Source organism: Brachyhypopomus gauderio, chromosome 18, assembly GCF_052324685.1.
Source record: "Brachyhypopomus gauderio isolate BG-103 chromosome 18, BGAUD_0.2, whole genome shotgun sequence".
NCBI lineage: Eukaryota > Metazoa > Chordata > Actinopteri > Gymnotiformes > Hypopomidae > Brachyhypopomus > Brachyhypopomus gauderio.
The window spans coordinates 19,818,853-19,832,395 of record NC_135228.1 but is presented as its reverse complement, the minus strand read 5'-3'; the positions used below and the strand labels follow the sequence as shown (position 1 = coordinate 19,832,395).

The 13,543-nt window shown below is 37.4% G+C and overlaps 1 protein-coding gene and 2 long non-coding RNA genes across 3 annotated transcripts; 1 reads left to right on the top strand and 2 right to left on the bottom strand.

The window, feature by feature from the left end:
- Window positions 1–851: 851 nt before the first annotated feature.
- Window positions 852–1,742, bottom strand: LOC143482052 (uncharacterized). The gene is made up of 3 exons (XR_013122126.1): window positions 1,617–1,742; window positions 1,398–1,505; window positions 852–1,261 (listed from the first exon to the last, which is right to left on the bottom strand). It is a non-coding gene; the product is annotated as an uncharacterized LOC143482052 (long non-coding RNA).
- A 3,111-nt stretch (window positions 1,743–4,853) lies between these two features.
- On the top strand, window positions 4,854–6,061 carry LOC143481418 (uncharacterized). The gene is made up of 3 exons (XR_013122023.1): window positions 4,854–5,260; window positions 5,491–5,755; window positions 5,886–6,061. It is a non-coding gene; the product is annotated as an uncharacterized LOC143481418 (long non-coding RNA).
- Window positions 6,062–6,192: 131 nt separating this feature from the next.
- Window positions 6,193–10,137, bottom strand: LOC143482278 (uncharacterized). The gene is made up of 10 exons (XM_076980604.1): window positions 9,879–10,137; window positions 9,510–9,625; window positions 8,696–8,862; window positions 8,307–8,504; window positions 8,127–8,213; window positions 7,555–7,808; window positions 7,344–7,476; window positions 7,040–7,180; window positions 6,744–6,858; window positions 6,193–6,641 (listed from the first exon to the last, which is right to left on the bottom strand). Exons 1-8 carry the CDS (start codon window positions 9,933–9,935, stop codon window positions 7,164–7,166), a joined length of 1,029 nt encoding a protein of 342 aa, XP_076836719.1. The 5' UTR covers window positions 9,936–10,137; the 3' UTR covers window positions 6,193–6,641; window positions 6,744–6,858; window positions 7,040–7,163.
- Window positions 10,138–13,543: the final 3,406 nt, after the last annotated feature.

Below are 13,543 nucleotides of genomic sequence, written 5' to 3'. Positions count from 1 at the left end.
CTCTGTTTCTCGCACGAGACGCCGTTTAGTTCTTCCGATCTCTCGCTGGTCAATAATCATCCGTTACATGTGAGATGTAAACCCGTATCATCGATCATCGGGAATTTCTTCAAATGCAGTTCAAGAGTGTTTGAAACTTTCTGCTACGTCTCTGCACTCGCCCCGCAACTCTAGCCACTGCCGAAGACTATTTCGAAAATTATTCCACCTTGTGCTGGTGAAATTCTGTATTTCCTCATGTTTAACAGATGATATATGCATGTAACCATAGACATATATACATAGACGCCTCATCGAGCGGGGCAGCCCGCTGCTGCGATATGTAACAGCGTCCGCCATATTGGTGAGGGCATATGTGCCAGTAAGGCTAATGCAAGTGAATGGAGCGAACTTCAGAAAGTGCTCTTCTACAAAGTATTTTTAGCTAATGTTCGTCATCGACCCACTCACATATAAACGTTAATATATTTGGAAATTAAACAATCACCAAAGACAACATTTATGACTTTTCATTATATTTTAATTGTAATTTCTGAATAAAAAAATGTCAACCTATGATACAATTGATTCAGTTTTTATATTTACAGTAATTAACATTTATGAACATATGTACACACACATCATCAATATATGAAATAATAAATAAAATATCTTTTTATATATGTACACATTAATATCTATATCTATCTATATATATATGTACACATTAATATCTATCTATCTATATATGTACACATTAATGTCTATATCTATATGTACACATTAATATCTATATCTATATATATGTACACATTAATATCTATATATCTATATATATATATATCTATATATATGTCTATATATCGATCTATATCTATCTCTGTATATACTGGGATCTCTATTGTTTGAAGCTAATACCCTTGGAAAAGAACAGTCTTGCACAGCTTTTTCCGTGTGTTACCACTCTGCAACTTAAGAGTGTTCAGCTTGGCAATATGGTGCAGTCTCAGTTTGTGGAAGACAGACACAACTTGAGACATCAACATGAAATGAAAATTTTTTTGTTTATACCTGAGTATATATCGAGCTGCTCTTTCAAATCTTCATTAATCAGTTTCTTCATCCTGAGATCCTCCAAAAGACCACTCACAGTGTTCTTTGCCCTCTTCTCTCTGTCCTTTGCATTCCTCCTCTCCCTTTCCAGACTCTCCACCCTAGCCAAGGCTTCCCTGAGTCTGGCCCTCAGATCCTCATTGGATGAAGGCAGAGCATAGGAGTGATCCTATAACAGAGATGTGAATATTGTTAATATCTGTGTGTGTTTGAAGAATGCTCCATAATGACATGCTTCAGCGTTTGTTCATGGCTGTCATAATGCTAACAGCTGCTTAAGACAAAGTTATCATGTATTGACTCACATGTTTGCCCACAGACACTGGCTCAGCCTCCTGAACAGGTTGGGAGCAGTCTAGTGACGGGGTCTCCTGAGCCTTCTTTGAGCTCTTAGATGTCCTGGTAGACACGTGCTAAAACCAATGATAAAAGATAAAAAATTATCTAACAAGCAGATCCAAAAAGGGAAAATACGTTTTCCAGGATGGTGTGGCTCTGAATCTTGGCTTTCTAGAAGCACCGACCTTTTGGAGGTGAGCTGGGAAACAGAAGACTGAAGGAACAGCTCCAGTTCTGATCCTGACTGCCTGACCTGTATGGAAGTTATTCTGTGTCAATATTCAAATGAAAATGTAATACGCATTTGCATTTACATGTTCCACTCATACAAGCAACTTTGAGCTCAAAATTCAAATTCAAATGCAATAATTCCATTTACATTTGCAATGTGATGGACATCTATTCACATTTCATTTACACATACATTTTGATGCTTTATTTGTGCCTTTATTGAAATGAAAATGTATTTCCCGATTTGAATTATCAAGTTCATGTGATCATGCAAAGGTTGTATCAAAATTATAATTAAAATGCTATTCGCTTAATATGCTGTACATTTCGTGATAACGCGTTTGAAATGTAATTTTCAACCTCACCACCACGCTAAAAAGATGTCAATATTCAAACGTTAAAGGAGAAATAGCGCCACCCCTGTTTGCAATAATATTACGATACCAACAGCGCTCAAAATGTGTCAAAATGCATCTTGAAAATGCAATCCGAGCAGATTGCATTTTCATTTCCATGGTCTTCCACTATAGTCAAATTATAGTCAAATTAGATCCCATCAGCCTTCCAATCAGATTCCACAGTCCTTCACTTTATTCAGCCAATCGGGTTCCATAGCTTTCCACCTCAGACAGCCAATCAGGACAGGACTATAGCACACTAAGCAGTACAGACGAGATTTTTAAACATGGCAGCAGAAGAACTTATCAGATTAATCCGAAGGGTAGCAGACGAGGTGGACGAGAGTCCTCATGGTGAAGTTACATTTACACTTGATCAGTGTGAAAGCTTAATCGATCAAGTATCAGAATTCTCGGCTTTATCTGGCACTGATGTGACTGGTGTCATTGCCAAACTGAGAGCCGTTGCACAGCAACTGAGTGTGCCCATGGCGGTGGGAAGACCCGCTATAAACATTTCGGCGGATGCCATCGAAGGATATCTTCTTTTCGGAATGAAAATTAAAGATATTGCAACTGTGTATGGAGTGAGTCGGAGCACTATTGTTCGTCGTATGCTGGAGAATGGATTAAGGTAAATTATTTTTGTTGGTTTATTCATTCACCCGCTCACGCACGGCATTTTTGCGACCGTGGTTAAACCACCTGTGTTTCGACAAAAACATACTGGTCGCACGTAAGATATGAGTGCGCGACTACAACACACTTAGCGGTAAGAGTCACAGCACTTGATCTGAGAAAAGGTGCAGAATTAAAAATCACCAGTTGATAAGTCATTTCTAATAAATAGTTCAGACGTCCTACAAATATAAATTCATCATGCTTTGTAGCTATAAAATATGAAGTGGTTTTACTCTAGAATTTAAATATTTGACATTCAAATTTTGGATTGCATTTACTTTAAACCTGGACAGTGGAATCACTTCATAATTAATGTCTATATATGACAGAATTGAACTGATATGTTGGATTTATGCTTATTATAATGACTACTGTGGTGGAATTGATGGCACAGAAGTTGAGGTCTCGTATTAAACAGTATTTATTTGATAGCAAGAGAGTTACAAAATATAAAAGTATAAAAGTATGATGTGAAGCTTACGCTTCATGCAGTAACTCTGAACTGTCTCTCAGTCCAGATTCTTATAGTCAAAGTGTGTGTGTGTGTGTGGGTAGAAAAAACTAAGGATGCCTGCTTCCCAGGAGCAGTTATCAGTTTCCCTGGTATTCAACCTTGGGCGCACATGCTAGATATCTGCCAGTCGTCTGCGATCAGTCGGCGACGGCTCGGCGAGCGTCTTTCAGCAGTTCACACTACACGACTGAGCGAGTGACGAGTGATCGCCGATTTGCCTCCGACCACAGTTTTTGTCGGCGATCAGTCGGCGACTGAAAAACCAGCCTAAAATCGTGTAGTGTGAACCAGGCTTAAACGGATAAGCAATATTATCACTAACTCTGCTACTGCACAGAAGACTTCAGTCTTACAGATAAAACATCTTCAATATGGTCATAGTTCATTACTAAGCAGTGCTAGCAGTACTTTTCACAGACTGCGCTATAGTATCTGCATTGACATGATTACAATGAATTACACATGAATATAACAGAAGTGTCAATTCCAGGTTTAGAAAGTAAAAGTCCTCACCAGGATGTTGCTCAGGCTTCCTGGATTGTGTTGATTCCACTAATTTTACCTGGATTGCACTAATTAGAAAATCTAGAATGCTTGAGCAAAATCCTGGTGAGGACATTTACTTTCTGAACCTGGAATTGACACCTCTGGAATATAATCAATATTTATTTCACACTACTTATTTGAAATTTAACTTGAATCCAATTTCTTTCTTTTTGTATTCCAGAGTAGCAGCATTGTACTCTAACATAAGTAATGCAGAGCTGGATAATTTGGTTTTACAACTTCACCAGGCTCACCCACAGTCAGGATATCGCATGATGAGAGCCTTACTCCAAGCAAGAGGACATATGGTACAAAGTATGTTTGAAAAATGTTTACTGCCACATTTCATATCGCCTTTGTTACAGCAATATTAAATGTCATGTATTACACTAATCATTTGCATGGTTTTCCAAAGTTACTAGAGTGCGAGAGTCATTGAGAAGAGTGGATCCAGAGGGCACTGAACTTCGAGCCTTGGCCAACCGAACTCTTCATCGAAGATCATACTCAGTTCCTGCTCCAAATTGCATGTGGCACATTGATGGAAACCATAAACTAATCCGGTATTATTTGCTTTCTTACACCTACTTTTTTGCTTCACTCATTAGCAATTTTATCAGGTATAGTTACCATATGAGTGTGCTTATACCATATAAGTGATATCTGCCATGTCCAGACATTATTTGGGTGGTGGATGATTCCCAGCACATCAGTGACACTGACATGGTAGTGTGTGTGTACGTGTGAAACTCAGTTTCAGATGCTCAGATAAAAGTAAAAAATACTGTTATTAAAGTGGGGCAATCCAAAACACACAGGCAGTGAACTGACAGTAAGCAGAATCCAATAGTACAGCATCAAAATAGTCCAGGGTCAAAGAACAGGAGAGAATAGAAAACCAGGCATACAAACCAGAGGGACTAGGCAGAAACAAAATCCAAGATGATCCAGGTAAATAGGTGGGCTACACAGAAGAAAACACATGGTATACAGACAATCAAAGAAAGCTGTCAATAGTCTCAGTGGTAGGAGACATAATAGTGTGGTGCTGGTACATGTCACAGCAGTGTTACTGGGTTTTTACAGGGTGTTTTTAACTTCATCTGGTATCTAATTAAAATAAATATTTAAATCTTTGTCATTGCACTCAATATGCTGTTTCAACTTGTCATGTATTTTCCTCTTCTCAATATTTTTTGTCTTACATCAACTGGCGATTCGTGATTCATGGAGGGATCGATGGCTTTAGCCGTGTTATCGTGTATCTTGCTGTTGCAACCAACAACTATGCTACTACTGTACTGGATGCCTTCCTTGATGCTGTTAACCAGTATGGCATGCCGTCTCGTGTTCGTTCGGATAAAGGAGGAGAAAACATTGAAGTGGCACACTTTATGGTACAAAACCGTGGAGAAAACCGGAATTCTCACATTACTGGGAGAAGTGTTCACAATCAACGGTAACAAGATGTCTTTTTCCTTGTTTTACTTTGAAGGGGACAGTTTTATCCATTTTTGTATTCTGCATTATCCTACACTATTGTGTTGATTACCTTTTATACTGCAAGATTATTTCAATGTTCCAATTATACTATAATGTACAATCTTATTTTAATGCAAAATAATAGCTTGAAAATGTTGTAAAATGGAAACCATATCAAAGTACTGCTGTTTATTTTATTTTTTTTAGCATTGAGCGTCTTTGGCGAGATGTGTACACACAGGTTCTTGACTTGTTCTACACGCTCTTCCACAACTTGGAGGCAGAAGGGATGCTGAGTCCTGATGATGAGCTACATCTGTATGCTCTACACTGGATTTTCCTTCCCCAGTTACAGCATCATCTCAGTGTCTTTAAAGAAGCCTGGAACTTGCACAAACTAAGAACAGAGAACAATCGATCGCCATACCAACTTTGGCTACAATACAGAGATACTGCAGAGGATCCCGAGATAGTAAGTATACATGTTTAAAAAATGAAATAATGAGTGATGTGGGATGTTGTGCAATGAAGCAGGATAGTAAAACCATTTAAAGGAAATATGTGTATAATACTGAGGAAGAGTATGTAATCTGTTATTTTAGGTTAATGCTGAATATGGTATTGACTGGGATGGCCCACATGAGGTGGAAGATGTAGACTCCCTGGCAGTACCAGATGCCCAGTTACCTCGTGATCTCACTGCAGAGGAGATTGCAAGCCTGCCCAACCAACATGTATCCCTTACTGAAGCAGTAGACGTTATTTGTTGACAATAGAGCGTCTGGTCGATATATTTAGTGTAGCTTAAAAGGATTGATCTTGGCCAGAACATCTAGAATAATTAAGCAATAATAAATGCAGAAGTGTATTTTAATATTTTTATTTTTTTCAAAAAGCCAATTTGTATGAAGTACAGCTTTGCATCTGTCGTGGTAAGATTTCAGTATTTAACATTTGATTTGAAATAAAAGTCACAAGTACAAAATGAACCATGTATTTTGTTAATTCTTGTCTAACAAGTATGCATTTCATAGAACTAATTTCTTGAATACGTTTTAGTAGAATAAGCAATTTTCAGTTTTTCAAAAGCTTAATGGCTTAATTCACACTACCTGAATATCTAGGGTCTCCCTATGCTCAGATTAGACCAAAGCCAAACTTTGTGGATTTCACAGCAGCCTTCATGTTTTGTGTAAAAACAAGGAAAGTCTCACATTTCAGAGGAAGTTTAAGGGTCGTAAGGCAGGTTGAAGCCACTGGCAAAGACAGGTCAGGCATTACTTCAACATAGAGATGATCTGGGAGGACTGACCAACCAGTCCAAAACTGCACCAGCTCATGTAGTTCTGATGGAGAACCTGCAAGAGGTTTGTTAAATTCAAACGTTCAAATTCAAATTAAAAAAAGCAAGAGTGCTTAGCATCACTTCTATTAAGGAGAGGCCTGTTTGACAGACGAACCTTTCTGAATATATTCTCTCAAAAAGCCTGTGACTTGGCAAGATTGTTCCAAGTTGAGCTGGTCCTCCTCTTCATCACTGTCAGGTTCAGGCCAGATAACCCTTTTAAGTATCATCTAAGGGGCAGAAGTTATTGAATTAAGTCTAAACCAATCATGATTCCAAAAATGAAGTTTGCCTGCATTTCATCAAATATCAAGTTATGTGACTAATGTAAATCACCGAGTGTTGAATTCTGTTCCATTCATATGCATAAAACAAAAATATTTAAAAATAGGAGGATGTTGGGAATATTACCTCTGGGTCCAGCAATAGAGCAGAGGATCTGGGGAACAGCACCACTGTTAAATCTGGCCGTTCTTTGATCATTCGCAGCACCCCCGTGTCCTTCAGCCCCCTTAGAATTTGTGCAAGCTGCTTTTCACGTCTGCCAATAACCTGAAAATATTTATTAAAAATAGACTGAAGAGAAAATATGCAAAGACAACCATTGGTATGAGAATTACTTTGATACAGATGGAGTGTGCACCCACTGTCTGAGACAGCACATACACCACCATAAATAAAATGCAACGCCACAAAACAGCACCCTCCAACATACCCCATGGTGGAGGACAGCTTCTGCTAACCACCTTCTGTTCGAGTTGGTGACTGGAGGCAGATCCCAACTTAAGGCCAGGCTGTTTATTTAGGCTGTCTTTTTCCTGTGGGCTCAGCTCACTCTGGCTTTCCAGCTGTAAAATTATAATTTGTGAGACAAAACCGCCAACAGGCTTTTTCAATTTCTGTTTTAAGATAATGTAAATTCTTACTAGAGTCACAATATTGGCCACATCTATATCAGGGCAGTCTTTCAACTCCAAAATAGGAGCAGCATCTTTACTGCCACTTAGAAGGGGAAGGAGAGATGGGCTCAGCCCTGAGAAGAGTGGACCTCCATGAATAAATGTGTGGCCAATCATTCTTCCCACAACTCTAAACAGGTCACCATCTACAAGTGCTCTTGATGTTGAAGGAACCTTGTGATCATCTTCTCCATTGAATAGAAGTGTTTTTCCACAGTTATCTGGGGGTTAGAGGTTAGGAGACATTTTAAAACCTAGATAAAAAGTCACACTAATTCTTTGAATAGCAATGTTGATTAAGTGAATAATTAATTGCCTGAACATGACTGCCAAAAAACTGCAAAAAAAAATTGCAATAGCACAAATCACCCACAGTCTGAAACAATCAGTGGTTTACCAAAACAACCAATTGAATAGCGCTGTACATCGTGGACGTAATTCTGAACTTGAAATAATGTCTGCTAAATCCTTTTCAGGCAACATTTACCTTTTTTGAAAAACTGCACACATTCCATCTTATGGGAATTACATCTACTCACCAAGGTCAATGTCAAATCCAAAGTGCAGCTTGTCCATTAGTAGGGAGAAAAAATGTCGTGTTACTCCGTCCCCCATTGCAGCATCTCCTGTTTATGATTATAATGAGCAGAAAGCTATAAGAATCATTATTAGTCTATAGCAACAAAGTCAGTCAAATGTAATTACATAGACCATGTTACCTTTAAATCTTACACTGAAGGGACTTGTCCAATCAAGATTTTGTCGTTTATAGAAGGTAAGCATTTCTCGTTCACGATCCTGTTCACTGGCATGTACATCAAGTGTCACAACTACATCTGGCTTTTCCTCAGCATTCCTTAAAATGTGCCTTCGATACATCTTGGCAGCTGTGTCAAGATCAGGCTCCATCTTCCACTCTGTGGTGTTTGTGTGAAATATTAATAATACAATAAGTTAAATATCCACATCAAAAAGACAAAGGGCTTTTATATGATGTAAATAATGTTCAGAACAGTTCTGATTCATTAAAGAAAAAGTTTATCATTGGTTGGCCTCTTAAAATGCAAATGAACACATATACAGCTCTGCGATATGATTAGGACTGAACCTTCAATGGCAAACTCTGCTGTTGAACAATGACTGGTTGAGGGACCATCAGACACTGATGCTGAAACCCTGTCCTGCCTTTCAGTGTTGCTCTCCGCCACTATTACTGATGTTCCTTCCTGCCCTGCATCATCATCATCCAACCTCTCTCTGTCTCTCTCATACAACCTAGTGTAATCACCAATATGTTAAGGCTTGTGACATTTTGCAGTAGACATTATGTTCACTGGTGCTGCATTTTAATGCCCAAGTAATTACAAAACATCAGAGATGTGTATTCCTTTAACACCAATGCACCTCTGGGGGAAGGAATAAAAAAAACTAAAACAGACACCACTTAAAAATGACCAGCTTCTTTGCTTCTGATATTTAATATCCAATCACTGACCGCTTGTGTGAAGTGAACCATTCTGCCTTTGACCCGCCCAAGCAGTGAAACATGTAAACAGAGCACAGGGGAGCAGATGCAGGTTAGGTGTCATGATCAAGGGCTCTTCAGTCACATCCTGGCAGGTCGATTTGATACAGTGACCCTCCCGCTACCCTTCAGGCTATGCTTGCCCAATTTATAATTGCAAAAAATAGCTAAATTATTATTCATTTTGGAATTGGAGAAATGTTTCAATAATTTATAAAATAAAAACAAATTCAAACCAAAAACACAAACCTAGGTCAGTCATTTTTAAGTGGTCTCGATTTTTTTCTAGAAATAATTTTTGTAGCTAAATGAAGATACCTAAAGGGAAACAAAATACCTAATGTATAATTTTAGAATAAAAGTATTATTCTTGAGATATGTAAACCCTGCCACTTACTTCTCACAGACATCAACATGGCCTGGCATTTCTGACAGGCTGTATTTCTCATTGCAATACAAGCATTCAGTCAATGGGCCAGATGATATGGACTGATCATACCCAAGCTCAAGGCTCTGCAATATCATGTAAGCACACAAAAAATGCAAGCTTGAAAACAGAACTCTGCAAGACTCCAGTCCTCTAGCACAGGGGTTCAACAGACCAGATTTTAGCACATGTACCCTTCAAGTCATGCTTATCCAGCTATTTTCCACCATGGACATCAGCACACCAACAAGCCTGTATTGTCAGAAACTAGCAGAAAGATGTGCATGCAGAGTTTCATCTGCACTTCAACACATGTAACATTACAAGTTGTTTATATACCTGTACATCTATGTCCTTCTGTAGTGGTCGTATATATACAAGAGCTTGTCCAACCATGAGTGATTCACTCAAGAGATACTCAGGAGAATAACCATCATCTGGACATGGTATTTCCTCAAGCAGTTTACAGCGAGTGTATCCCTTGGATCGCAACAGCTGAAATCCACCACATTCCTTCAAGGCAGGGAAATTTAAAAGTATACGCTCTGAAAAATCCTGTGGACTGCAGCATTTGTCTGAAATGAAGGGACAATTTCAAAGTTCATTAGCAAACCTTCTCAATAAAAAAGGCAATTTAACCAGCTTGACCAGCTTAAGCTGTGTTTTGGAACCTGGTAGCTGGTTTGTAGCTGGTAGCTGGTTAAACCATTCAAAACCAGCTGTTAGCTGGTTCATAGGTGGTAGCTGGTTTATAGCTGGTTACACCATCTTAAACCATCTTGTTGCTGGTGGGTGGTTTTACTGTCCAAAACCAGCTTGTACCTGGTATTCTGTAAAATAACTAGTATTTTAAATTTACAATTAACCTTTGATAGCTTGTTGCAGAACTGTCAAGTGACCAGAATATTATACAATGTGCCTCAACCATGGTCGTGGATTTTCTGTCTGGAACATTTTGATGTTTTCCTAAATGACAATTAAATTAGGCATGCTGGAGGAGAGCAACACTAAAACAAGCAGGGAATGTTTAAACATGTGCACACCTGCCCTAACACCTATGCTTTACTGTTAATAGACCAGTTTGCAAAATAGGCAAGAAACAAAGACAATTTTAAAAGACAACTCAAAAATATTTATTTTTCTTAATTTACTGAGAAATTATTATAACAGCTGCTTTAATAAAATGCTATTTGTACAAACGACATTTTAAACAAGTAATATAATTTTATCAAATAACAAATCATGTACTTATTGATTTTGTTTTTTTTGTTTTTTGTTGATGTCTTGGATTTTTTCTGTAACATAACGTCCAAATTTTCCTGCTCTGGTCCTTAGCTCGAACTCTTCCAGGTTTTTTGTCTCGAGCCACTTTTGGAAGCAATCTTTAACAAAACAAAATAAAGCAAAATGTCATGAGAAAACTTTAATATGCATAAAATATGCATGTTACTGCACAACAATAAAATCATATAGTTTTCTAAAGACTTCAAAAACTATTTACTTGAAACAAAGTACAAATCATTTACTTGCATGTATAGGCCTTCTCAGAGGAGCTAAACTCCTAAATGTGAGGTATAAACTTCTAGCCTATATGAAGACTAGATAACCTGCTCAAAGGCCACATGACTATTATTATGAACAGTTTTATTAAATGTCAACATTTTGCACAGAAGATATGTATAAGATTATTAGCAGGTCATTGAGAAATTTTAATAAAATTCAAGTGTCCTGGTCCAAAAGAGACACATGTAATATTTCATGCAGCAGTAATATCCTCCATCATTTTCAGATTAGTATTCTTTATCAACATTCTTACTTACTTTTTAGTGCTCTTAATTTGTGAGGGGTTAGAGGGGGCCTGAGGGTTGTCTTTGTTGTTGGACAACTTTTACCCTCCAGACTCCGGTTGGCCAAAATGTTTGTGCCCCAAATGCACACTGCCAGCTCCTTCACAAACAAGCTGTCCTTGCTGTTTCCTTGGACTCTCTTCCACTGATTTGTATTGATGTAAATTCCTTCACCAATGTGCGTCTGTGTGAAATTTTATTTTATTTCACGATTATATGTAAATCATATCAGTATAATCAAAGACAATACCACCGTTACTGTACATTTATAATTAAATCTAAAATACCCTTTCTTCTTCTGAAGCTTGCTCTTTCTGTTGGCTTATTTCTACTGCAAATATAAAATAATTTAATAATTATTACCTTACTTTTGGTAAATGACAGTTGTAGAATGATTAAATAGTACAATATTATTGTGCATGTCTCTTATCTCTTATCAGAGATAGGATGAATGTATAAGTGTAACCAAGTCATTCATGTTTTATTAGCAATATACTTACCAACTGTTGCTTGAGAAGTGTTTAATGGGGGTGACAAGTTGGATTGCCCTGAAATGTATAATATAATGATAATAAATCTTCAGTACAAGTTTGTATCACAGATTAAATGAACATTAACTAGGGCTTTTTTATTAGACAATAGGTAGACGCAACAAGCTGTTAGTGTTATATGCAACAAAACCACAAACACCTTCTCAAGCAAAACAGATAATGTTCAAAATATAATAACAACAGTAATAGTAATAGCAGTATAACTGAAAGGTCTTACTAATTGTTTGAGGGGTGTCCATAAAATCAGGAAGGCTGTTATTCTCTATAACATAAATGAGACCTTAAATGTAATTCACTGTCATTACATTCAATAAATAGTACAGCTTTAAATTCCAGTTTAGATAAAATGATAACGATTGTTTTGTGTTTTGTGAGGCAGCCTTTTAGGAAAGAAGGGTGAGTGTTACAAACTTACCAGGAAGGATTTTGGAGACCAAACACTTTTGGAGTTCAGTGTTCAATTTTCTCAGTTGTTCCAGTTCACTAATGGCTTCTTGATATTTGTGCCCAAGTACTGTGTGCTTCTTCTTTAATTCATCAAATTCAGATTTGGCAATTAATTCATCATCACTGCCACTAGATGTTTCATCATCCAGCAGAATCCTCTGCCTCTTTGATTGACTATTAGAGGCACACAGTGGTTGGATTCTTTTCTGGCTTTGCCGCTCTTTTAAAATTTCTATTAGTGAGGCCCGCTTTCCCTCAATAATGCTTGCCTTTTGTGACATCTGCAAATAATAATAGCACATAACATCTCACTTGCTCTTATCATATATATATATATATATATATATATATATATATATATATATATATATATATATATATATATATATATATATGCATGCACATATATACTTACAGCAGTATCTTCAATTTCTTTCCTTTCTGAGTTTCTCTGGCTCTCCACAGGATTTCTCTCCAGTAACTTTGGAACCCGAATCCTTTTCCCTGCACCTAGAATGTCCTCTATTTCTTCAGAAGTGTCTGTGAAGAAAAATATGTAACACTTTAAACCGTAATACTGGTCAGGCACACTCAAGTCTTCCCTCTTATAATTTTTATATATGATTATATAAAATTTATATACAAAAAATTAATACAAACATTTATATTATGCTCAGTTTCTTTTTCATGCTGAATGTCGAACCCAGAATGATAGTTTAATCATTGAATGTTCAGTATTTGTCTTATACAAATGGCTCAGCTAAAACATGAAAATCACAGTTTACAGACCTCCGTGTTTAATTATAATTAAAGAGCAGATATTGTCAGTGCGCTTGCGGCATTTTGGTCCTCAAAAGGGAAGTGAAAAGTTCTCCACCAACATTCTCAGTTAAGTATTACCCAAGAACAGGTAGAAGGCAGCCTTTCGGTTAAATCGTGCCCTTTTAAACTTGATCAACTAATATGATTCTCAGACCAGACTAATTATAAGAATGTAAAAAATGAAAGACAACGCATGGGATGTTGCATCGGCTGTTGGTGCAGAAGGTAAGTCTTTTGTTTTATAAATATATTTTAACGAGCAAGGTGGTCCATGGTCGCCAGGCTACCGCACGCGACACAACTAACTATATAAAGGCTTATTAGGTCTTATTAGGTT